The following is a 27,281-nucleotide window of genomic DNA, read 5'->3' on the forward strand; positions in this document are numbered from 1 at the left end:
GTACCCATAAACGTTTGAGAAAACTACAAGTCACACCCCCATAAACCATATAGGTACTTAATATGTTCGTCATGACGAGAAACCTTGAAACTATCCATTATTTCATAGATTAATTGCCCTTTAATTCCTTTCTAAAGGGAACTTTCCATATAACTTACCTAATGTTAAAAATACCTCAGCAGAACTTATTTGTTTGTTATTCTTTCAATTTATTAACTTATTAAAATCAGGTATGATTATTTTTTTGGTCTACTGAATTCTGTTTTGTTTATTTCATTTTAACTTAACCAATCAATAGTTTTATGGTATCTACTCAAGGGAGGTATAAAAGAGCCTTCGATGATGTCAGCTGTTGATCTGTTCTCTTGAGGGAACACCATTACCGCCACGATACGGTATAGAGCCATCAGCCTCGGTGGTGTAATGGAAGCGTTCTTGGCTGATGAACTGAAGGTAGCCGGACCGTATCCCACCGGAGCCGTTAATTTTTTGTCAAAGATTTAGCTTAGAATACTTCTTAACTGTATATCTTTTGTTAGAATTTAAGGCATTTATAATTTTATTTTCTGAACAGAATTATTTTCGATAACTAAATCTTCATTATATTTTTTCATTATCAGCAAGTTTGATCAAAAAGAGTTACAAAAATGATCCATAATACAGTAGAACTCCAATTATCCGAACTCCAATTAACCGAATCTCCAATTATCCGAATCGCTTATTTCAACAATTTTAAAAACGCAAAGCTACAGTAATAAGTTTTGCAAACTATCAAAGAATTGTTATTAAACACATTTAGCCAATTTTTGACTTTGATGGAACGCTATTGACTTAATAACATGTATAGAACACTTGTACTATGAGCATTGTAAACTGTAAAAATTATTATTAATTAAAAGTTCACTTAGAACCGAAAATGAGGATTTTTCTTTAAAATTCCCGGAATTCCGGTAAAACTCCGATTATCCGAATGGGGTCTGGTCCCTATTGATTCGGATAATCGGAGTTCTACTGTACAGATAACACAAAATACAGATTTTCTATAAATACTCGCCGAACAATGAAAAAAGAAATTTGATACTGTTAATAGAAAAATGCTTTTTTCAGCTGGGATAAAAGAGTGGCTCACGATCGACAATCTTCAACACGATCACTGATCACATACCTAGAGATATGCCTTTACTAAAAACCTTGAGGGGTGACAGATAACCTTAAGAAAAAGGCAAAACGTTTTGATCATATCTAGTTATAAAATTATTTTTTTTAAATTTATTGAAATAATTAACCTTTTCTCTTGGCCACCTAGTTCGGCCAACAACATACTCTTCATCACTATCACTTTCAAAAGCTGATTCGTATCGTATACTCTTCTAGCATTTGGCCTTTCCATATAAACTTAAAACTTGAAGCCAGCTGATATTTACTTAACGGAAGATTAAAGAAGTTGAAAATTGGGCAGTTAGCTCTAACAGCGAGTGTTGAAATCCGATTTTGTCAGTTAAGAGCATTGACTATATAGGTATGTTAAGAGTTAACTGCAGTTAGAGCATGGTTTAACAGCGGTTTAAGTGTATGGTGAAATGGGGCCTAAAACTGTCTGAAGCTGGTCAATTTAGATGGGATGTTTACCTGATTGAGTAAATGGAAGTTTAAAATAGATTCATACAAATTCTCTGAATTACCTCTTTGTGAATTCTAGAAGTGTATCTTGAAATTAATCATGACCTGCATTTCAATATTCCAGCAGGCCACTATAAAATTTCTAACCATTATTTTTGGCGATTTTTTATGATGAAATTTTTCTCGTGTTTTGGTTTTTATTATCTGATTAGACAGACATCAATCCCTCTACAAAACTTATTCTAAAGGGACATAGATAAGGGATGAATTTATTTTTACACACATTATTGTTACTAAAGTTTTAATAAAAATCAGTTCACAATTACCTAATTAGTAATAAAATTAATGCTACCTATGTAAAATGTCTGTTAGAACTTATTATTAAATATTACCATAGACAAATAGAATAAATAATAGACCGACAGCAGTGCTGTGGTTAGCATATGTTCTGGAGTACACCACTAGGAGTGCTGTGTAGTTACGGCGAGGAGCCGACGGCGACAGCGAATCCAACTCTGAACACACTCTAGCGACACATAACGGAATCTTGCTTTGACATCTATATTTATTCCATTTGTCTATGATATTACACAAGTCAATGCAAAATCCTACCATCCTACCAACTACAATTATGTTCTAATGGTTTAATCTGACTAGAAATTAACACACAAAAATCCTACATTATACCACTAGGCATGTTGTGCTCAAGTCAGTTTAACATCTTAAAACAAAAATAACAACACAATAATATTAACAAAAATTAAATCATTCATCATGAATATATTAGTCTTTTATTACTAGATTACCTATGTATTTTCATTAAAACTAAAAGTTATATTTGCAAGTAGTAAAACATATCTTCGCACTTCATAGGAATAAAGTTGTTAAAATTTTTACATCATTCAAAAGAGTTTAATGCTAATAAATTTGCTAATTTAATTTGAACTATTTTACTATGGTGTGTCAACTAGGTAAAATCTAAGGCACATTTGCAAATAGGACGGAAATAATCATGAAAACCTGCCTGGTTTTGATATCAAAGTTTCATACGATTTCTAAAAACAAGTCTTTATAGTTTATGTATATGACTAAAGAACATATTAGTTAAAACCTGATGAAAATGGTCTTATGAGAATCTATAGCCTACGATCAGACACAATTCAATGGAAGTTACAAACAGATGTTATTTATCTGACCATTTTCATGAGGTCTACTTCAGTCTATAAACTACTTATTCCTTACTAATTGCACTTATTTACCCTAAAGTATTTAATTACTTAAAGGTTAGCAAACTTGTCAAAAAAAATATTATTGCATTTTCATGATTTGTAGAATATTGGCTGAATATATATTTAAAACAATATTAGCGCCATGGTGAGGTATGAGTAGGCATACTTAGTGAGTTAAAAATAATCACATAAAAAAACACTTCAATAGTAAGTAGTAAGTACGATTAGATAGTAAAGATCTTAAAATGTGGTAAGCATAAGTATGAAAATACTGACAAGTATTAGAAAGGGTTGTGATTTCCCTGGTAACTTAACTAATACTTAAGCAATAATGTACAATAAAATTAAATGTATCGCTAATATTCAAAACGTCCCGGGACAGTAGAATATATTTTTAAACCGTTGTTCATATATTTGTGAAGGTTTGATTTGATTGATCCTCTAATTATTAGCTTGACCTATGAAAAGTTGTTTTAAAAATAAATACAATTAAAAAATATTCTTTTATTCTCTGGGACTTATCAGAATAACCGTAGGATCATGTTAACCTTACTTAACTTCACAAACCAAATATAAAAAAATATGGTTATCTTAAATTAATTTTGTAGCAGTCTCTATTTTTTGAATTGTTTATCTTGTAAACACAAGCATCTTCTTAAAATACATACATGACTACACAGTACAACCCCGCTAATCTGTCACATTCAGGACCTGGACTATGGCCGGAACAGTGAAAAGGTCGGATTATCCGAGGAGCAGCATGTTCCGGATTTTTCCTCTGTCACAGAATACATGAGGTTTTTTGCCATTAGCGTAGAAGATATTCAGGATTTTGCCGTGATTACAAAAGTCAATGACAATGTTTCCGTGACCGCGCAAGACGTTTAATATTTTGGGAGACGATGATGTTTTTGTTACTGCAGGAGATATTCAGAAGTTTGCTGCAATTAAAGGAGATGATGATGGCATCGCAACTTCGGGAGATGTTAAACATTTTGCTAGGATCGTCAAAGACGATGATGTTTCCATGACCACAGGATTTGCCGATGATTTTATGTGATTGCAGTAGATGATGATAAAAATCTATTGCCGCAGGAGATGTCCTGGATTTGGCCACGATCGTGTGGGATGACGATAACGTTTTCCTGATCGCAAAAGACAATGAAGATGTCTCCGTAACTTGGGGAGAAACAAGATTTTTGCCGGGATTGCGGGAGATGTTGATGATGTCCACACAACCAGGGGAAATGGTCACAATATTACCAGGATAACATTGAAACCGATAGGCGATGGCCCGGTCGTATTCAGCGAAAAGTCGGACTAGCCGAGGTCGATTAGGGGAGTTATTCTGTACAAGCATCTCTTCCATGCATAGTATGTATTATAAACTCTTCCATTGATCATTGATTGGTGAGTCTAAGTTAGCTTATACGCAAAACTAAAAATGAAAATAATATGAAAACTATAAATAAGAAGTAAAATCTATTTTTATACAGTTTTTATCGTCCAGTTAAAAACCATACAGGTAAATTTTTTTGTAGTGTTAAGAAAGCATTTATGTGAAATGCTTCCTTAACAATGCTTTCTTAAACGGTTCTGCCGATGGCAGAGAACCGTGTTGTCATGCAGTGGTCCATGACGAATGGTCCACTACCCTTGTTTGTCGTGCCATGGCCACGCGTCAATGGCACATGTTGTAAGTAACATGAGAGCTTGCAAATCGCATGGTTTTTAGTAGGACGGTAGCGAACCAGCCCTGCTTTTTAATTGGCCACTGTTTATGTGTTTTATGACTTATGTGTGTATTTGTTTACCATTTTCAGTGTATTTCAGTATATTTTGATATTGTTAGTTATGGCCAAGAATTTATAAAAAAATATATATATATGGAAAAATATATTTCCAGAATATCACTAAAACTTTTTAGGAAGGCCAAGAAATAAATGGATGTCCCAAGGTTAAACAAGCTTAAGGTCAGCCTATCCTGTTGTTTAACATTTGGACTGGAATAGAAGACAATACTGTAATGAATATTGTTATAATATACATGCAGGCAAAATTTAAAATTTGACCTTAATTTCTGCTATAATTTACCTTAAAAATTTGGAAATTACCCTTAAAAAATAATACTTTAATTGGCAATACTTATAGAGGTTGATCCTGAAATAGTAGCATTCTTAACAATTTAGTGATACCTACAAAACGCTAAAACTCGAAACCTTCGTATTTAGGGAGACACATAAATGTTAAGTATGGCTTAGAAAGTAAGACACAGAAAATGTTTATAAAAAAAAAGATAAAGTCGTCAAAAATTTGTATTGTTATTGACAAAACACAACCTTTTCCAACAAAAAATATGATATATTTGTTGTGAACAAACAGGAATGACTGTAAGAGATCATACAAGTTAAATGGTCCTGAAGTTGGTCCTTAAACTTAAACATACGCTGACTGTGATTCGCGGATAATTCTGGTTGTTTCAGCTTAAAAATAAATTGACTTATTTCATAGGACAAGTAGTGTTGGATAGAAGTGGTTAAGAAACCCAAAAACAAGGAAAGATTGCTCATTAGAACTTATTTAAGCACTTCAATAAAACATAATGGCAAAATAGCAAGAAATCTCATTTCCAACAACGCTAAAATAAAATAACAGCATTTGAATATATTAATGTGTAAAAAACTACAAATCACCAAAGTTTTCAAACTATGAAATATTGCACAATAATTTAACCATGGGACACATTACTCATTTGTTACATTAAAAAGTAACACTTCAAAGTTTGCTATTGTTAACTAACTACTAGCACTACCATAAAAAAACTGTAGTTTTAGCTTAGTACAATAAGTTTTCCAAGAATTTTGAAAAATCTATAAAAACATGTTTGGGAAAAACAATAAGTTAAATTAAGCAATAAAAAAATAGTTACAAAACATGTTTGCTTATTATAGTATATAATATTTATTTAGCAATCATTCCATAATGAACAAAAAGAGGATATGGCCAAAAATGGTTTTACATTCAAAATATCTGCGTGATTAATCCTTAAGTAAATGGAAACCAGCACGATTTTCTGTTATACAAATTAATTCTATTAGCCTATCTCAACTGTTTCAACTAATAGCATATTAATCATGCAGTCTTACAAAAACAACTACGTTCTCTTCTCAGTGACTCATAACAGTAATACTACTTAACCACGCTCTAAATTATACATATATTAGGTCTTTAAAATACTATAATAAGACAAGGAAGCTGAAATATAACTACTCAGAATTAATATATAAAAGTTTACTGTTTCCAATGCATGCATGAAGTAATAAAAAATTAAAAAATACAACTCAACCAATAAGGCAATAAAAAATACAATAGTTTTGTTAAAACAATCGTTGCACTAAATCACAGTAAAGTAATAAAAATATCCTGAATATTTAAACCAAATGAAAACATTTAATGGCACATAATGGATGTAAAATAAAAGTGTGTAGTGTACATTATGGAATTTTCTCAATGTAGAGTCGTATCTGTGCTGATGTGGAATGATAGGTTAGGTTAGGCTAGATGACTAGTCGTCTTACTCCACATTGGCAGCAGAACTTGGCGGCCAAGACAGGATACTTAGCTCCACACTCGTGACAGAACCTTGCCACTTCTTGCTCCTTAGTCTCCTGCTCTCCTCCCACTGGCGACTTGCGGTTCAGGCTGTGGGGAAAACCACTGTGACCAGTTATATGATAAAACTATATTTAATCTCCGAATTATTGGAAGAATTTGTGATGACAAGACAGTGATATTAGTATACCATGGTTATTTCTTATCAATTATGTCTTACAGTTTTTTGTGCTGGGCAAATTCATCTTCTATTAAATCTATATATACTATAATACGAGTAACGTTTGCACAAAATGATTTCAAAAACGGCTCCTTTGATTTCCTCTAAATTGTTAGGAATATCTTCGTTTCAGGCTAAAAAATAACCCTATACTAGCCACTGTTCTGGAAAAATTTGTTTATCGTTAAAAACGTTAAATGAAATTTCAATATTCTTAACATTGGTCTTATGGAAAGCTAGGTAGCCATGACAGTTTTACAAAAATGTAAATAAATGAATTGTAACATAAAATGCTTATAACAAAACATCTACAGTACAGTGGAAAATTACTAAATACAGTACTAAAGAAAAGGAAATCCCAAAGTATCCATGAACTTTAAAAAAAAAAAAAAAAAACTACAAGAACACCTCCATAAACCATATACTTAAAATGTTCGTCACAACGAGAAACCTTGTGCAAAACTATCCATTATTTCATAAATTGCTCTTTAAGGTGGTAATTCCTTTCTAAAGGGAATTTTCCATATACCTTATGTTACAAATACCCCAGCTGTACTTATTTGTTTGTTATTCTTTCAATTTATTACCTTATTAAAAAATCAGGTGTGATTATTTGTTTGTATTACTGTATTCTGTTTTGTTTATTTCAGCTTAACTTAACCAATCAAAAGTTTTATTAATACTTATGAAGTCAAACGGGGTGAAGCCCGTGGGTAAAATCGTAGAATACTTTACCGCACAAGATTATACACCAATGCTGAACAAAGAGTATTGAGGAAACCGCAAGGGCGTTCTGTAATGTTTGACGATGCGCTACCGGTATGGGCCACGATCCTACGGATTATAAAATAGAAACGAAATGGACACAAACAAACAAATGATCCAAAAATAAACATGTTTGTATTATTTCAATGCAACTGTCAAAAGACTTCCAAAACGAATGTAGAGATTATTGATAATAGATTCCATTCAGTGACGTCATTCTTTTATGTTTTTCATCCATACAGTTTCTGTTCTAATATCTGTGGATAAGTGCAGGGCCGAGTGCTGTTTGCCTAAACACTTTGATGAGGGTCATTTTATAGCCTGAGGCTTGGCGGGGCGAGTGCTGGCCAGGTATCGTATGGGGGTGGAAAGATCGACCAGAGAGGATGAGCAAAATTTGTTTTAGAGATAAAATGAAACTGCTACAATCTAACCTTTACCTAACCTAACCAAACTTGCTGATTATGAAAAAAAATGAATGAAGGTTTACTAATAGAATCGATATTTGGGTAGCCCATTTAAAAAACTGTACCCGGTCTCCGTTACATCGTGCCCACTACACCCCCTTCAACTAATACCCCTCCCCTGAAAAACTCTTACGCTCTGGGGAGACCAACGGCACTCGAGCCTATCTGATGGTTTTGACAGTTTATAACCCCTTCGGTAAAGAATAGAACGGCATTCGCTCCGTTTCCTTCCGAGGATGGTCCCATTGTTGCTACGTTCCGTGATCCGAATGACTAAGTCGCTACCAGAGAGCGCATAATATTCGCAACTCGCAACAATTCTAGTCAACAGCACATTAGCTGATAATATGTTAAATATTATCACGAGTTTGTTATTGAACTTGATTGTAGATATTTTCAACCTCCTTCAATCATTTCCATACAGAAGAACAATCAATTTGTTCTTCTGTATGGAAATGATTGTTAATTAAATTAGGAATGAAGAGGGAACATCTACTGAAGAGAAATTGGCTTAAAATTTAACTAAATGTGGCAATATTTAACCCTCAATGCATCAAGCAAAAACGCCTTAGCGTTAAGCAGTTTTTAGTGAATTTCCCTATAGGGAAGTAGCTATTACCGTAGGTGACACGGTAAGACCTAGGCTCAGGACCGATTTACTTTTTCATTTTGATATCCCCAGAGGCCAAAAACACCATTCGTTAAAGTTTTTATATATGTATATATTTATATATAATATACAGGGTGTCCTGTAATTAAACATCCAAACTCCAGGAAATGGTTCTATGGGTCAAAATAAAGAGAAAATCAATAACATTTTTTCTAAAATCGCTTCGTTAACCAGATATCCACCATTTTGTATTTTTTACATAAACATTTTTAGTTTTGAATTTTTTCAACCGATCTTTATAGGTAGCCTACTACTTGTGATGTAGATTGAGGTAGAAAAGACCAATGTTAGAAAAACAATTCATCTAGATTCAACTTAAAATTTCAAAATAGCGGCCATTTTAATTTTTAAACCTAAATTACTTAAAAACGGCTGATTTTATGAAAAAATGTCAAGAACACTTTTATTTAGCGTTTTTAATTCCCTATCAAACGATACCAAGTTCAAAAAGATCGAATAAGAAATAGCTGAAATATTACGATTTTTAGTTGTAAAATGGGGCAAACCTGACTAGCTTTTGCCTTATTGTAACCCATTTTACAACTAAAAATCGTTTTCAAAGATTTCAAATTTTTATCACGATCAATTAATTGCAGGCCTACCTTAGAGCTATGCCTCATAGATCTATGAAGCAATTTCTTTTATCATTAGATATAAAATAAGGACTAACACGATAGGGTGACATTTCATTGTGAAGCATTAGTTTTGGCTTGAAACTGTCAGATATTGTATTTGCGAAGGTTTATATGTATTCCTATACAGTAATAGTTTTACTAGCATATCTGAAAAAATGCACATTAAATATGCAAACCAACTCCTGTTCTGAATATAAGAAGGTTTCAACTTACTACAAGATTCCCGAACGTAGAACGGGCACACAGCTAGTAAATAAATGAATCTTTATTGTCACATAATGTTTTCATAATATAGCAATGCTATAAAACAAGTGACATAGTCAAAATACAAATACTTTAAGATTAAGGAGTTATGAAAGACTAAAAATACCGGTAACTATAAAAATAAAAGTAGTATAAACAAAATGTATCAGTTAAAAAATTTAGTTTTCAAAACAAATTTATTCTTACACAACCTGATCATTTAAGAACTCATCTATACTGTAATAGGGTTTTCTTAAAAGAAAATTAGCAAGGCTGCTTTTGAAATGCTTGGACTGTATTTTGTTCTTTAATTCTTGAGACAGTTTATTAAATAGTTTTTTGTCCATGTACAGTGGCGTAACAGAAGGGCCCGCAATGCGGGGGGGCCCGGGATCTGATGGTGCCCGCGAACCGCTGTCCGGTTTTCTTTAGATGTCGTGTTTTGTTTACAATTTGTTTCTATTATTTTAGGGTTAGTTTCTCATTATTTGTGTCTCACTGTTTGGTTATATAGCTAGTGGACGAGTTATTGTTTATTATGATTTGATAGTTTTATTTGGTTAAACAAGGTTTTAAATTAATGCTGTTGGAGCAAACCTAAGTACTCGTTAAACTAGTGCTAATTAAATAGGGAATAATAAATAACTAGTGTACATGTTCGAATTCGAGCAATTGCGAAGAATTACAGGCGTTATTTTAAAACGAATAACGGTCATAATTTCAGATGACTTTATAAAAATCAACTCAAAGATTATGGAAATACTCACGATGTACACAACAGTTAGACATAATTGTTTGTAAATATCTTATCTTTTTTCAAAAGCTGATCTTGTTTTTTAGAGTTTTCTACAAATGTTTCCCACTCATAGCCGCATTAGGTTCTCTATAATAACGATTATAAATGAAGAAAAAAAACATTATTTCTATTTCTTCTAATTCAGTTTTATTTTTAATAGGCCTATATCAAATTGTCCAAGATTTCTCGCTTTTTTCCATTGTAATAATTACACCAACCCAAGTATCGTCTACAGATGCAATACGCCAAAGAATGTCATCTACGTGCAACACGCCTACGTACAATCTCCAAGAAGTGGTAAAGAAGGCAGAAACCGACCCATACAATAGACATAAGTTAACTCGATAAGAAATAATTTTAAGAGTTACTGTGATATTAGGATTTTCCACTGATTTGGATTACACATTATAACATTACAACATTATATTGCTAAACATGACACGATGCAGAAGAAAATCAATTTTAAAATCAGAAAAAACCTTTGCAAATACTTCATTTTGACAAATTAAGTAAATCACAATTTAAATATTAACAGCTGTTTCATTAAAAAGTATTGTAAAATTATACATACTAGAGGTCGTCCAGTGGTCGAAACTCGACCAAAAATATGTAATGTACAGATTTCTCTATTTTATCCTCACACTGTAAATAAAACATGTGATTGGAGTTTCTTCCATTTGTTAGCGAATTTCCCTATAGGGAAGTAGCTATTACCGTAGGTCTCATGGTAAGACTTAGGCCCGGGACCGATTTACTTTTTCATTTTGATGTCCCCAGAGGCCAAAAACACCATTCGTTCAAATTTTTATATATGTATATATATATATATATATATAGGTATATATATAGATTTATATATATATGTGTCCGTGAACACGATAACTTGAGTAATTTTTATCCGATTTTGATGAAATTTGGTTTGAAGGTGTAATGCGGGATAAACTTGAATGAGTTCGCGATCCAGCATGATCGGACCATGGGAACAGGGTTTTATGGGGTAAAAATTGGTTTTTCTCACTTTTGACCCTCAAAACACAAAATTTCCCAATTTTTCTCTAATCCTTCTTAAAGAGCTTAAAAAAACAAACAATTCAGTATGTCAAAGTGTTTTTGTACGGTTATTGGTTACGGAGAAAACTAAAAAAATTGTAAATTTAAAATTCCCATGTTATTCTTATGGAGAATATTGTAACATGTTGTAGTTTGCTTGATTATGGATATCTTTTGATCAAACTTGGCAAATATATTCATTTTCTACTAAGCAATAATTATTTTACTTAAAACACACACTTTATTAGTTTCCTTGTAGCAGCAAACCTAGGTACTCGTTAAACCTAATGTTATTTAAATAGATCGATTGAAAATCAATTCAGCCAAATGGAAATTCGCTTAGACGGCAGGTTTGCTGCGGCGGGGGTATTTTGATTTTCTGTTTATATTTCGTTGTTATTTCTTCACCAGCATAGCAACCCATATGATCCATGTTAATTTTTTCAAATTTTTAAACTCATTTTTTGTGCTTATCTTTGAGCCTATTTTAATTTATAAAGGGATTCTGCACACCTACAGGAAAATAGCTTTCTAACGGTATGCGTAGATTTTCCCTACGATGCACACGAGCTGAGAAAAAAGGTTTTAAAGAAACATGCTTGCCTATTAATATATAGATTATGGTCATCCTAAACAAATCTGCTGAGGGGACTCTAGAGGCCTCTGGGGCAGAGCCCCAAGGGAATTTACCTCGTTTCTCTTTTGATGGCTCATCTACAGACCAAGACCTTTCTTTAGAGACCCTTACCAAGTTTCTACGCCTAGCCGTTCTCTGAAATTAGCTGTGACAAAAACCCGTTTTTCCCCCATAAGAATAACATGGGATGGGAATTTAAAGGCCACTGGGACAGAGCCCCAAGGGAATTTACCACATTTCTCTTTTGATGGCTCATCTAAAGACCAAGCCCTTTCTTTAGACACCTCTTCCGAGTTTCTACGCCCAGCCGTTCTCTCAAATTAGCTGTCACAAAGAAAAACAGTTTCAAATTAATATATAGATAATAAATAAAATATCACATAATAATTTCAATGTGATATTTTTAAGGAGACATTTAATGTAAATCCAATCAGGCAGATGGAAATTCGCTTAGTCTGCAGGTTAGCTGCGGCCCAGGTTGAGGTATTTTTTTTATTTATTACTGCCTCTACCATCCCCATAGCCGCTCTTTTTTTTTGTCTCAGGATGCTAGGCGTGAGACCGGGATTGTTTTCACAATACTTCAGGCTAGACCTAGGGGTTGGGGCATAATCACTCCGATAAAATCCTTTGGTGATTTGGCAGGATTTGAACCCGGGACCTCTTGGACCGAAGTCCTGTGCTCTAACCACTAAACCAGCTCGCTCCCCCGCCATAGCCTCCCTTACACCTCCTTTTAGAGAATTTCCTATTTAGGGAATAAGTTTTTACCGCAGGTCTCATAGTAAAACCTAGACCCGGGACCGATTTACTTTTTTATTTTTTGTTTTGGCAAATTTGATTATTTCATACTAAGCTATCAAGATTTCAATAAAAAACACTCCTTTTACATTAACTGTAGTAGCAGACCTAATTACTTATTAAAGTTAATGTTATTTGAATAGGAAATAAATATGGCGAACTAAAGAAATCCAGCCAGGAAAATTGGGAATTTGCTGTCTGCAGGTTTGCTGCAGTGGGGTAACTATTAATACAGTACCAAAAAGAAATCAAATTCTAAATACTTAAAGCTCTAATTGGAACAAAGATTGGCAATAAAAATTACATACACCACAGATATTTCAGAACTTAAGAAATATTTTCAGCAACTATCTCATTTCAACATAACTTAGTATCCAAAAAACTAACGTGATCATTTAGTAGAGTTAATTTAAAATTTAGTGTAGTAAATGTTTAGTAGATTTCCCTGACTTAAAACTATCTTGAAAACTTCCCCTGACTCTCAGTCTTTTTTAAAACCTTTCTCTGTCCTTATACATCCTTCCCAGACTTTCTTAGATCCGTGGGAACCCTGTAATTCTTAATCTCGTGATCATTTTCATTATCATTTAATGTCACAAAAACATCGTCTTCCGCGATAGCGACAAAATCCTTAATATCTCAAAATTTTTCGCAGAAACATTATGGCTAGGCTTCTGGTGGCATAATCCTGTGACACATTTTACGAACACGATCGTAAAAGCTCGGCTTGAGCTTGATTTTCCTAGAATGGCTAAAAACCCCAGTTTTCAAATTTAAGGTTTTTTCCCAGTTTTCCCGGTTGGTATACACCCTGTTAAAATACCTAATCATAGAATAAAAAATTATTTCCTCCTGATAGTAATTTAAATTATTTTAAAGCCCTTATCAAGATTTATAGCCTAAGGTTGACCATCTGTCATTTTGGCAATAAGCTGAATGACCAAATTTAAATAAATTCCAAGAGAACATTTAATTACTCTACATCCTAACATACCTGCTATAAGCGGAGTCTGGTCCACCAGTGTGACTCATTGAGAAGTCCCTATCTTGTACGTCCATCAGGTCCGCCGGGAAACTAGAAACCAAGGAAGGAAAAAGTTTAAGAGGAGGAGAGGAAGGAGAGGGGGAAGAGGATGAAGAGGAAGAGAAAATCTTCTCAAACTCTGACATAGACTTAAGTAGCTCCTGCTCTGCGTTTAGAGTCTCGGTGTCGGACACCGCTTTGTGTAAAGAACCAGAAGAACTGTGGAAGTTATCATTTTTCTCAGTCTGTCGTGAAATAATTGGTGAACCGAAATATCTTTCCCCCTCAATGACGGTTTTTGACCCGTACAGCAAATCTTCCATTTTTAGTAGACCCTTGAGGGGATCCCTACTCCTACGGGGTTCGCTTGGTTTGCGAGACTCCACGGCAGAAACTGTCCTCCTCAGAGGCAACGGAGTCTTCTTCTCAGGTACTCTGGCGCTGTTACTGTGTCCCATTTTGTAACTATTTTTGTTACTATCGACCGACTCTATGCTGATGGTTGAGCATAGACTCAAAGTACTCAGGTTGATAGTGTTTTGGTTGGAGTCTTTAGAAAAATTGTCCAGCGGAGAAGTAATGGTGAGGGGAGGGGTTGATTTTTCACTTGAAGCATGGGATTTGGTTTCCACTTTTGACATGGTATCGTTGTCGTTTTCTGAAATGAAGAGCGGCTCGGGGGTTAGACTAGAGGTAAATTTGCTAAAAGCTGAGGTAGGCGAGGAAACTAGAGAGGGTGATTTGGAAATGGGGGTTAGTTTCTGCGGCTGTGGCTGAGGATGTGGCTCCATGAGTTCCAGCATTTGCTGCTCGGCTGACTTGTACGGGTCGTAGTCGTTTGATCCACTACAACGCAAGACACAAAAAACATGTATCAGAAAACTTTTGATGAATTATTATCTTAGCCTATTATTAAAAATTGTAAGAAAATGGCAAATTGATATTACTTGGATGTGACATTTGAAAATTACTGAAACTAGTTAAGAGACAGGAAATCATAATATAAAACCTTGATTATAAAATATCAAAGAGTAGTGCCATTGATTGAAACGGAAAAACAGTGCTGGATTCTTAGAATGACAATTAATTTATCAAAATGAATGTAAAAATTACTTCTAGCAAGATTTAGGAAGATCTGAAAATTTGCATTAAATTAACACAAAGAGAAAAGGCAAAAACAAAGATTTTCCACTGGAAAGGTAAAGGGATTTCTAACAAACAGTTACAACCAAACAGAAGCCAACCATACTTTGTGAAAAGGGAAGTAGCTGTTAGCAGGAAGAAACATATAATAAAACATAAGTTGAGTTTATATCTTTATTGTTTTTTTATATTCAATGAGAGTATCATGGTAATTGATGGACAACTACTATCATGCATTGAACTTCATTGAAGACATTTTGATTTATTTACATTTTTATTTCAAACCAAAACTGCTTTTAAGTTGTGCCTACAGTGCTGCTAATTCAAGTCTGTGGAAGAACAAATTTGAATTTAATAATCTTTAACGCTTTAATAAAATATCATAAGCATTAAAAGTATGGAATAGGAGACACATTGCTGTTTAAAATAGTTTTGTATACAAACAAACTTTTAAATTACAAAATTATTTAATTTTTTTTTGTTTTTTAACAATAAATCAGGTATTTTATCAAGTTCATGCAAATTTAGATCCTTGTAGTTGAAATTTGTGTATACAAAAAATGCCCAATTATTAAAATCTACCATGCATGAACCATATGATTGATGACATGGGATTGTAGAGCTTTCAAGGCTAATTTTTCATATTAATAGAATGAAAGATGAAAATTATAAGATAAGTATACGTGCTGAACAGATTTCATGGTGCACAACTACTTAGTGAAACAAGATTAATTTTTGGTAAGTGAGTCAAAATTGAACTCACGGGCCCACACGTTTCTTAGTTATCTGTGTAACTACTTTTTTGACAGCATTTGGAAATCTCATTCTGTAAACAGCAACAATAAAACACATATAGTATAGAGATTAGTTCTAGATTTTAGAACATTTATTGAGCGGAGCGACATTGGGATCAACTTCAATGCAATCTTTCTAACACATTAACTCAATAATGGCTGAAAATATTTTAGCCGAACTTACCAAGGTTGTTTTGTTAAATGTTTGGAAGGTTTAGACGAAACCAATTAAAATGTTTGATTATGCCTATATAATTAAAAAGTAACTCAAAGTTTTAAAATTTTTACATTGATTGACCTTATGGATTGGAGAGCACTTCTTCGTCCAAAAAATGCTATTATAAAAGGTTTAAATACCTGCTATTAAGCAATCCAATTTTGTTGTTGACACAACTAGTTTCGGTGTCTGTGTGACACCATCATCAGGCTGCACAAGGACAGTTTTCTTTCTTCATACGAAGAGCGTCATATTTACGTTATCTTAAGATAACGGACGTACACCACTGCATTGACCACCCGCAGTCTGGACTCAAACTCCGTCGGGTTAGCGTCGTCTGTTTTCTTAACTGATCAGTTACCATAAATGTCTCGTATTCGTGTTTGTGTCGTGTTTAAATGTTTATTTATTATTTTCGTGTAAATATGACGCTCTTCGTATGAAGAAAGAAAACTGTCCTTGTGCAGCCTGATGATGGTGTCACACAGACACCGAAACTAGTTGTGTCAACAACAAAATTGGATTGCTTAATAGCAGGTATTTAAACCTTTTATAATATTATTTGGCAATCCGGAGGCTAACAACTACAACAAAAAATGCTGTCCGATTTTGCAACTATCGTTTGTTACTCTATCGAATCTGGACATCATCTATACTATCAATTCAATTGTAGTTGTAGTTGTTGTTTGTCACATATCTGTCAGAAGCTATTGTGATACGGACAAAATTAGAGCATTCTATTATAAAATTAAACTGTCATAACCTAGCCAAACTTATCAAACTTGCTGATGATAAAAAAAACGAATGAAGGTTTACTAATAGAAAAAATAATAGTTCTGTCCATAAAGTAAAATTATAAATGCCTCAAATTCTAACAAAAGATGTACAGTTAAGAAGCAATCACATTCTAAGCAAAATCTTTGACTAAAAGTTAGTGTCACCGGTGGGATTCGATCTGGTTACCTCTTGGACGTGAGCCGAGTTCTCTATCCACTACACCACAAACACCAATGACAGCACTTTCTATCGTTGCGGTAATGGTGTTCATTATATTCATTCAACCATAAACAATTGAATCGAACCCATTTGGTCCGAAATAATATTGATACTTAGTATTTCCATATTGAACCGATAGTAGACGGTGTTTTGTATGAACATTTGATCACCTTATGTGTTGCCATGATGGTAAAAAAATAACGATGTAAATGTAAAAAAAACAAAGAATCATAGCATATGTTAAAATCAAGCCATGACCTAAACACAGTACAAAGGAAACAAATTCAGATGATGACCACTGATCAAATAATACGGAGAAAGTCTTAAGTTTATATTAAAGTCGCAATTTGGAAACGACCACTGATAGAATAGATACAGTATTTTACAGATTTGATTTACGTAGCTAAATAAGGTTAAGTATAACAAATAAAATTTATCTTATGTTATTGGGAATTAAAACAACTACATGATTCTGCAGTTTAAATAACTAGGTATTCTCAAATCAATATTTTTTATCTAAATAGGCTATTATAAACATGCTTTCTTATTATTTGCATTGAAATATTTTTGATGATATTATCGCGTTGGCAACACACTAGTTGTATTGATTGTTGTGTTGGCAACGACTTGGGGTATATTATTGCCCAAGAAGGATTAAGGATTTTTTGCGTTTTCGTTTTACAAGAAAATACATAATTCGCATAAGAGTGTCATATGAAGGAAGACTTCAGAATACATTTTCAAAAACTGCCTGATATTTGTAGGAAAGGAAGACGAGCATTAACGCCGGAAACGCACGAACAACTACTTCTGGCAATGTTTGGAGAAAGTTTTATGTAGAACACTTGCTTTGAAAACAATGCTTTTCATAACTATCTTAAATCTACAAAATTTAAGAAAACAAACCTCATAAGGTATGGTGATAACTATTTGTGCAATTCTCTCCAAGCAAGCAAGTCTTTAAAAAGTTACATCTGCTAATCGTATGGATCCATGCAGGATTATTTCTGCCTGAATTGCAAAATCTGGCTAAGATTGAGAAAATGTCTATTGGTTTAGGTTCAAGGTCGGGTTCAACCAGAACTGTGGGTTCACCAGATGACATTAGCAAGCAAACACAGGAAAAATCTTGATACAAAGGATATGTAATGTCCACATCTTTACTTATGAAACTTGTTATAGATGTTGATAGTTCTGAGCGAAACTGATAAGTTAAATTGGTGAAATAGTTGTATTTTGTATTATACTATTAAAAACCATGAAATGTGATCGCTCTGCTCAACTGGCTTTCACTGCTATGAAAGCAATCTTAGTACTTCAGTTATCTACTTTGGTCATTCTAGCTGTGTCACTTGTACTTACCATGATGAATCCTTTGTTAATTTTGGTAACATATTTTTTTTTAGGGAGTATGTTTTATCTATGATAAAAGGTAGCATACAAGGTTCTGTGAAACTAATACCTTTTCAATGTCACAACCTGTTTTTTGTTACAACTTGAATTATCGCTGGTGGCTGGCTGAAAAATTCAAAATATACAGGGTGGAATGAAGTTAGTGTTAAAAATTTGTAAACTACTTAGTTTTAGTGATAAAATGGCACTAATTTAGATTTCCATAGCCTCATAGGTAGGGAAAAACAGACAAAATAAGCTTTTCTCAAAATATTTGTATTTTCTTACATAAAATGGCCATAAGTGCATTAAAAATGGTTTTAATTTAGAATGTAAAGTCATTTTCAGAATCCTCATAAATTTCCAATAGTAATAGTACAGAGTTACTGAGATGAAACATCTGTATAAGCATTTATTCTGCAATGGAAGTTTAAATTTGGGATTTTTTAGAAAAATGCAATAACCTTTACATAAGCTTTTATACGTTAAACTTGACTATAGAGAGTGTCAAGTATTACTAACTTCTTTAATTTATAATCTTTAAAATGATGTATAAAAATTTACTGTTTCTTTGCGTTTTCATTCTTAAATTTAAGAGTTTCTTTTGAAAAACATGGAACGGCTAAGTCAAATTTTGTTTATGAAAACATGTATTTGCTTAAATGATATGGCAACAGCTGCACTAAAAATAATGTTAAAATAGAGTTTATTGTAGTTTTTAGAATCCTTGTACATTCTTTTGTTGTGTTTTTCTTTATATCCAATATGGCGGATCCAAGATTGCGGCCAAAAATGAGTTCCCTATGTAAATGAAGTACTAACCACCAAATAAACTTTGGGGGTCATCCCAAGTCAATATCTCAAAAAATTTTGAATAAAATATGCATGTGGTATATTTTTTTCAAATTTGTCCAATGTTGGGAAAAGCCGCCATTTTTAATCGTGATTTTAGGAGGTTTCCTGTAGACTGATTTTTGGCAACTTTTAGTATGTCACTCTGCAGACCCAACACTACAAAATAAACCATAAAACGTTTTCTTACAATTGTTTTTAACGTTCCCTGTGTCAGTTTTTTTAGTTTGCTTGGACTAATAGAGATTTGGCAAAATAAAAAAATTTACGTTTTATTGTTAAAAAATTTAAATATTTTCGTATCCATGTCTTAGAACCAAATTTTTATACTTATATTATAGGAAATTTAATTGTCTACAGCACTGACATTACATATCTTTCGCTAAAACGCATCAAAACGGATATATAGGCAAAAATCTCTAGAAAGTACAGATTTTTTCGATCTTTCAAAATGGCAGCGGGCGCGGAGGGGGGAGAATTGTGCATTTTTCATTTTAAACACCTACTTACCATCTTAGACAACATATAAAAAATTTAGACTTACCGGACCGTTTGTAAGTTAACATGCCTCTATTCACTGGACTAGTATCTATTCTGTTAACTTGAGTGTACTTAAGTGCTACGATTCGTCCATGAGGTGTGAAGTGCGTATGTGTAGATTTGGTGTGAGAGAGAAGCACGTTTCGATAAACTGTAAACCGTTGTGATTAAGACTCGTTAACCATTTTGAATAAAATGTTAGGTTAAATGTACCATGTAACTAACACCTTAAACAATATTCAATGTATTCAAAAATAAAAACACTAGTTTATTATTGTATTACAAAACATAGCATAACATGGATGTTAATCCTAATAGATTTTTAATATCTTCTATACTATTATATAAAAATCTAATAGTGTATGTCTGTATGTGTGTTACTAATAGGTGCAAAAACTACTGAACCAACTGGGCTTAAATTTTACAAAAATATAGCTACCATACCAAGGACCATTATAGGACTATTCACATTTCGATACTGACCAAGTATTTCAAGTAAGTAAGTAAGTAAGACCGTAGGCTTTGCCCCTTTGGCTTTAAAAGTTCTAAGGTGAACATTTTAAAAGTTAATATTGATTGGTCTCCATGGCTGCGATGAGAACACTAACAATTTTGTTTACATTTGCTTTGACATTTAAATGTAAACAAGAAGAACTGCTTAACTGCATATTTCACAATTTCAGACAGCTGATACAAAGAAATTGAATATAATATTTTCCAAAACTATGAGGTAGGTTTATTTTAATGTAACCTTTTATCATGGATTATTTATTCTAACTAAAACTATGTCAATGATTATAGAAAAAAATGATTCTATAACCGTTGCTGTATCAACTCCGGCTCTTGCTTTGGATTTTTTAAAGCGTCTAAGTTATGAAAATAATGTTATTGATATGTTTTCATGGAAACAGTATGAAAATTACAATGAATAGATGTTTTGTATGAATTTGGAGGCTACTTTAAATAAATGCTAACTGCTTAACATGTGTTAGATTAACTTAATATAACGGGATCACATCATTTGTCCGAGTTTTCAACTGTCAGAGTTTGTTAAAAATTACAAAATATTTGAAAAATCAGTTGTCCGAGTTTTCACTTGTCTGAGTTTTAATAAATAACTAATAATAATTAAATAAATCAACTGTCCGAGTTTTCATTTGTCCGAGTTTATTAAATTATTTTAAAAAATATCGAAATGTCAACTGTCCGAGTAGGGTCAACATCAAATGTGACACTGCGCGCCGAGACTAGCGTGTCTAAGGCGCCTGGTCAGAAGCCGATGTAAACCTCTTCTGCGAAGGAGTCAGGCATTGTGCGAGCCGCGAGAGCCCCTCACGTCGACTTAAGAAAAATTAATTATATTATTTTTATTATAAGACTAATTTTACAATTTTTAATTATAAAATTAAACTGTCATCACCTAACACAACCAACCAAACTGGCTGATAATATAAAATACCCCCGCCGTAGCAAACCTGCAGACGAAGCGAATTTCAACTTGTCTGATTACATATTTACTAAAATATTTCCATAAATAAGCGAGTGCTTAGGTGGATTGCTTACCAATCAAACTGATCCACATGTTTATTTTAAACCGGGCCTGACTGCGTGATTCTCAAGGAAGATGTGGGTTTTCAATTTCATAAAAATGTTCATTGTGGTAGTTAAACACACCAACTTTCATGAAAGAGGACTCATCGGTCCACAAAATTCTTTTTAAAAAATCACCATGGTCATTCTGCTGGATCCATCGACAAAACTGCAGTCTCTGAGGGAGGTCTCTTGGCTCTAGAGTTTGTGAAACTTTTGAAATGGTATGGATGCAGTCCTTCTTTGCGAAAAAGTTTTGACACAAAACTTTGACTAACACCAAATTCACTAGCAACATTTCTTGTACTACTCCTCGGATTTCTTTCTATACAGTCCAACACAGCTTCTTCTAAGCGAACATCCTGCACCACATTGCCAACTGTGCGCTTTTTGCTAGGAAAGCTTCCATTTTCGGTCAAACATCGATGAACACAAATAAAAGTGCTTGCAACACTAATAATAATTGTCGTGGGTAATCGTCTGTTAGGAAAACGTCTACTATACTTACGACGGCTTTCCGCCGCATTACCGGAACAGTAATCATATACAAAGTGTATATCAGCATACTCTTGATTGGTAAAAGGTTCCATATTGTAATGAATGTTGAAAAACTCTTACAGTAATTGACTTGAAACACAAAATGAAAACAACATATTACTCAACAATGTATGTTCAAACAGCTGAGTTATCTAGCTATAGATGACAAATCAATAACAGCTGACTTAAAGCAAGTATAAGGAAAAACTAATTATACAGCATTTAAGAATCAAACAAACTACATCTTTAAAAATGCAAAATATCTTTAGTTTATACATTTTATGAATTTAGTTAATTTTAATAAATATTTAAAAGATAAAATAATGTACAACTTGTTTCAATATAATATGTTTCAATATAATACAACATTGAGTAATACAGTAATTATTATTAACAGTAAAAACTCTGCAAAAACAAAATCTGTAGACCGTGTTTTATTGTAGTTTATTAGTAATTTCTCACTGGTTTATATCAATAATAATAATGAATAGCATATCATTTGAAAGAATATTAAATGGCCAAGTTTTTTTATGCATTTCAAAATTGCATAGATGTAGGTTTATGTATCAAAGTGGGGTCATAAAAAATAACGTAATTAATAAATTTAATGTTATTTTTACTTAATTTTTTATTTAAACCGGAATAAACATTGGTATAATTGTTGCATGAAACCTTTGATTCATAGCAAATTTAATACTCTTTCCAATGATTTTAACTATAATTCTCTAGAGTAATTGGTTATGTTTTTATTTAATAAATTGTGGGGCAAAGTCTAATATAATAAGAAAAACACAAAACCCCCTATTTCAGCCAAACGGTTGAAAATCGGACATATGTTTATATGAACTTTTTTGTTCCTTTTAGTTGGTAGAACCTACTAGCGAAGTTAACACACTCAGTAGAAACTCACCCTGTATAGTCTAGTTTAACATAGAAAAACTTATGTAAAATATTTTTCCTACAGTCACCCGACAAAGTTGGCTTCCTTGTACTGTTTATAGTACAGAAAGCTGCTAATTGCTGCATATTTATACTTTGCCGTACGGTTTATACTTTGTCGTACGGTTTATACTTTGCCGCACATCAGGATTCCAACGAAACAACACAAAACAGCGTGGTTCTATTATGCACGTAATCCGTGTACGCTTGGAAATAGGTTGGCAACACTTAAAGATAATAATACTATGAGCAGCTGATTGACTATAACTACGATTTAACCGGTCATTTTGTGTTTATAGTTTCTATTAGGTATTTCTGAACTTTCTGGACTTTTCTTTTAAACGTTTTTAAAACATTCCTACGATCTTAATAAACAAGAAAATAATTTTTTTAGGCGCGGAAACCACTTCAAATTACAAAAACATACGGAACTATATTGTCAAAACGCGGAGCACATTTCTTGCCGAGGAAAAATAGCGGAGTGATACGGACCGCGGGTACTACTTTCTCTAGGGCACTATTTGTGTTGCCAGCTGAACCTAAAAACGTGTTGTATAGTGTTTGAAAGACTAATTATTTATATGCTTTATAGTGACTGTAGGAAAAATATAATGTGTAACACGAGTGAAAAAGGCCTTTGCTGCACTCGAGATCATTCCGCACGAGCCGCAGGCGATGTAAACATTGCTCTCGTGTGCAGCAAAGTGCCACTTTCACCACTAGTTACACACATAACTACCTATTTCATTTTTCTCAAAAATCACAAATTCAAACTTCCGTTGCAGAATAAAGGCTTATACAGATGTTTCATCTCAATGAGTCTGTTCTATTACTATTGAAAATTTAATGAGAATTTTGAAAATGACAGTTAAGTCTAAATAAAAATAAAACAATTTTTAGTGCACTTATGGCCATTTTATGTAAGCAAATTCAAATATTTTGGAAAAATATTAATTTGTCTGCTATTCCCTACATGGGAATGGTAACACGTACGTGGGAATGGCTAGGGTATGGAAACCTAAATTAGTGCCATTTTGTCCCCAATACTAAATAGTTTAACACATAAAACTTTTTAACACTAACTTTGTTCCACCCTGTATATTTTAAAAGGCAAACATTCTGCAAGTATTCAATACACCTACTTAAAGTTATAATAACAGTTTTGCTTCGTCATCATAAATACAAGGTGAATTCAAGTGTTTCAATTCAACTGACTCCTACAATATTGAACAATTGGAAATAAAACCAGATAGTATGATGAATTTATAATTTTTATGTAATCTTAGGTAGTAATCTAAATATTTATGGTGCTTGATTAGTAAAAAAAGTTGATAAAGTATTTCCTACTACTTTTAAATATAGCTTTTTCGTTTTTGGAATATCCATTTGGATTCAAATGGCATGATTTAAATTTGAATCTATAAAGTGCTACTATTGTGGGAACATGTACAGTAACAATGTAACTTGTTAACACCTAGAATTTTTTCCACTTGTCAAAATTGTTAAGGTTATTAATGCACAAAGCAATTATTTCTATATTATACCTTTGCAACCTAGGCGGTCTTCTGCAGCTAGACTTTCTGTCTTGGCCCCAAGGCTCTGATTGTTTGACACAGTTAACATGGCATTTTTTAACTTTATCATTTAGTGGTTGAAGATGTCTTCTATGAAAATACAATGTCAAAGAATCTGAATGACTAGTACTGCACATGTTTTTTGTTCTGAAACTTTTCTTTGGTTGCAATTCATGTAAAGCTTCTTTTGATGTTTCAACTATGTCGGAAACAACATTACAACTACTAGAATAGATTGAAATGTCTGATTCTTCTGAACTCGATACTGAAGCAATAGGTGTAAGGATGTTATGTCTCCTAAAAGCCGAAATATTTTCAAGTGGATTTGGGTTTTCATTCCCTAAATTGTTTGACAATTGATACATTTGATCATACATTTTATTTTTTTGCTCATGAGAAATGTTGTGAGTGTTAAATTTCCTGTATTTTTCAGAATCATATTTTTGATTATATTTTTCAGTCCAATGGCTCTTTTTTGGCCTCTCTAAAGGCTGAGATTTTCTTTGTATGAGGACTGGAAGTTTTGAGGAGTTTTGTAAAACATCACTCTTTTGAGGATTGTAAGATTGTGAGTTTTTATAACTGTCATCAACATCATCAACCATTGTATTAGTTTTATGATATATTGTTCTTACACTGGAAGAGCTAAATGTTTGACTTCTAGACTTTTTTATTTTTGGAACCCTACTATTCTTAATTTTAGAGCTTTCTAAACAAAAAAAACTGTCAATATTGGTTTCTACAGTCATGTGCTTATACTTGTTATATTTTTCTCTGGAGTTTGAACTTCTTATCTTACATCTTTGTGAATCTTCAAATGTAAATAATTCTTCTGAATTAATATCCTTCGAGGAGGAAGTTTCAAAAATGCTTTGACTCCGTTCAACAATGCCAGATCTTAGATAGCTGCCTTTCTCAATAGTAGTGGATTTAAAACATTTCTTTGAGTAGAGAGAGTTTTCGTTTACATACAAGTTTGATAAATCATAAACAGTTGTTTCTTCACATTCAAATTCCCTATAAAATATATTTATTTTTAAAATCATTTAAGATAGCAAAAACATGGATTTTAACTAGGGATGGGCAGATTCCGATACTTCCCTTCATTGTACTGATACCGATTATGAAAAGTGAGGTCAATTTTATGATGCTAAACTCAACTGACATTTGAAGGTTGTAAAGAGTGGCGCATCATAGTTTATTTGGAATACTCTGAAGTCAGCTAATATAAATAATTCCAAGTTCATTATCTCACATTCGTAATAGTTTTATAATCCAAAGCTTGCCTTTGTTTTTCACAAAGAGTGCCATTGCATTTCACAAGGAATGACGTGTTGTGTTCAACAAACTGACTGACATCAGTAACAACTAGTAGAACAGAACAAAGAACAACAGAACTATAGTTGCCGCCACGTTGTCAGATCGAGGGCAATGTTGCCAGATGGTTTTTTTTTTTTTTTTTTTATTTGGGGGAGAGGAGGGAAAATGCTTTTACGCACACAGGTAGCCAGCCTGTAGTGTGAGACTCCTGAGTTTATCACAGACTACTCACTAAAAAACCCCCTCTACTCTGTTGGACACAGACCTGGAATTGTTTGTCACATTACTTCAAGTCAGGCCAACATGTGACCTAAGCCCACAGGGCTCGCACCGTTTCTGGCATTATTTATTTTTTGACCTACACCGCATCCCGGTCGAGGTCAAGCTTCTTGGCGCGGAGAACACCCTGGATGTAAAGTGACACACAGGTCCAATTGTCCTCACCCTCCATCATCATCGGTATGACCGTGTCCACCGACAGCAGTCCTACGAACTGTTGAGCCTCTAGGCGGGGCCTTTCCCAATGCTGGCAGTGGAAGAAAGTGTGTTCCACGTCATCGGGAATGCCTGGGCAGTATATGCAATCGGGTGACACGGCTTTGCCCATCCTGAACAAGTACGACCGGAAAAAGCCGTGACCCGTCAGAAATTGGGTGAGGTAGAAGTTCACCTCTCCGCACCGCCGATTAACCCAAGGTTGGACCTGTTGTATCAGTCGCCTGGTCCAGAGCCCCCTTGTCTCCTGTTCCCAGCTCTCCTGCCACAGCTGGAAGGTCCGGGTGCGTTCCTCAATACTTGCCTGGTCCTCCCCACGGTGCTGATAAATTGCCTTCCTCTCCGCCGCCAAAAATTTGACGGGGATGACTCCAGCAACCACCAGGACGGCGGGTTCGGACACTGTTCGATAGGCAGATGCTACCCTTAGTGCTGCCTGACGCTGCACTCGGGCGAGCCGCATCCTATATACCTCCTTATTGAGAGCGTCTGCCCAGACCTCCGCACCGTACAGGAGCACTGACTGGACCGCAGACATCAACAGCCTTCTGCGGCTGGACCGTGGACCTCCGACATTGGCCATTAACCGACTAAGGGAAGAAACCATTTTAGCGGCCTTGTCCGCCGTACGGGTGATCTGGTCTCGCCAGCTGAGCTTGCTGTCCACCATGACCCCAAGGTACTTTGCGGCACGAGTGGTTTGGACTTCAACGTTCCCCACCATCAAAGGCACGATGGTGTCAATCCTCTTTTTAGTCAGAATGACAATCTCAGTTTTGCTCAGAGCGAGCGAGAGACCATGTTCTGCCATCCATGCGTTAATGGTTCGCATGACTCGATTTAGTTTCAGCTGGGCAAGCTCAATGCTACGTGCAGCTATTAAAGCCGCAACGTCATCTGCATACCCAACTAGGACAGTTTCCTCAGGCATCTCGGATCTCAAGAGGCTGTCGTAGGCGACGTTCCAGAGGTCCGGGCCCAGTATGGATCCTTGAGCAGCACCAGAAGTTACATCCATCGTCCTGGAGCCTTCTGTAGTGTCGTAAATGATGAGGCGGTACCGGAGGTAGTCCTCTATCATGCGCATGAGGTATGCCGGGACGTGGAAAGTGTTCTCCAGTGC

At 34.1% G+C, this 27,281-nt stretch overlaps 1 protein-coding gene across 3 annotated transcripts in view; it reads right to left on the bottom strand.

Moving 5' to 3' along the window:
- Nucleotides 1-1,904: 1,904 nt before the first annotated feature.
- LOC128988433 (zinc finger C2HC domain-containing protein 1A-like) overlaps nt 1,905-27,281 on the bottom strand; it is a 78,257-nt gene continuing 52,880 nt past the window's right edge. For 2 of the 3 annotated variants that reach the window (XM_054409707.1, XM_054409705.1), the window contains 3 exons: nt 15,676-15,738; nt 13,740-14,615; nt 1,905-6,551 (listed from right to left, as the gene is read on the bottom strand). In XM_054409707.1, the coding sequence (XP_054265682.1) occupies nt 6,407-6,551; nt 13,740-14,615; nt 15,676-15,738 (1,084 nt within the window). In that variant the 3' untranslated portion in view covers nt 1,905-6,406. The remainder of the gene's footprint in view (nt 6,552-13,739; nt 14,616-15,675; nt 15,739-27,281) is intronic. The other variant, XM_054409706.1, reaches the window with a different exon arrangement.

This window comes from Macrosteles quadrilineatus, unplaced genomic scaffold, assembly GCF_028750875.1.
Source record: "Macrosteles quadrilineatus isolate MER2022 unplaced genomic scaffold, UCM_ALF_1.0 Scaffold_3__2_contigs__length_128488019, whole genome shotgun sequence".
Taxonomy (NCBI): domain Eukaryota; kingdom Metazoa; phylum Arthropoda; class Insecta; order Hemiptera; family Cicadellidae; genus Macrosteles; species Macrosteles quadrilineatus.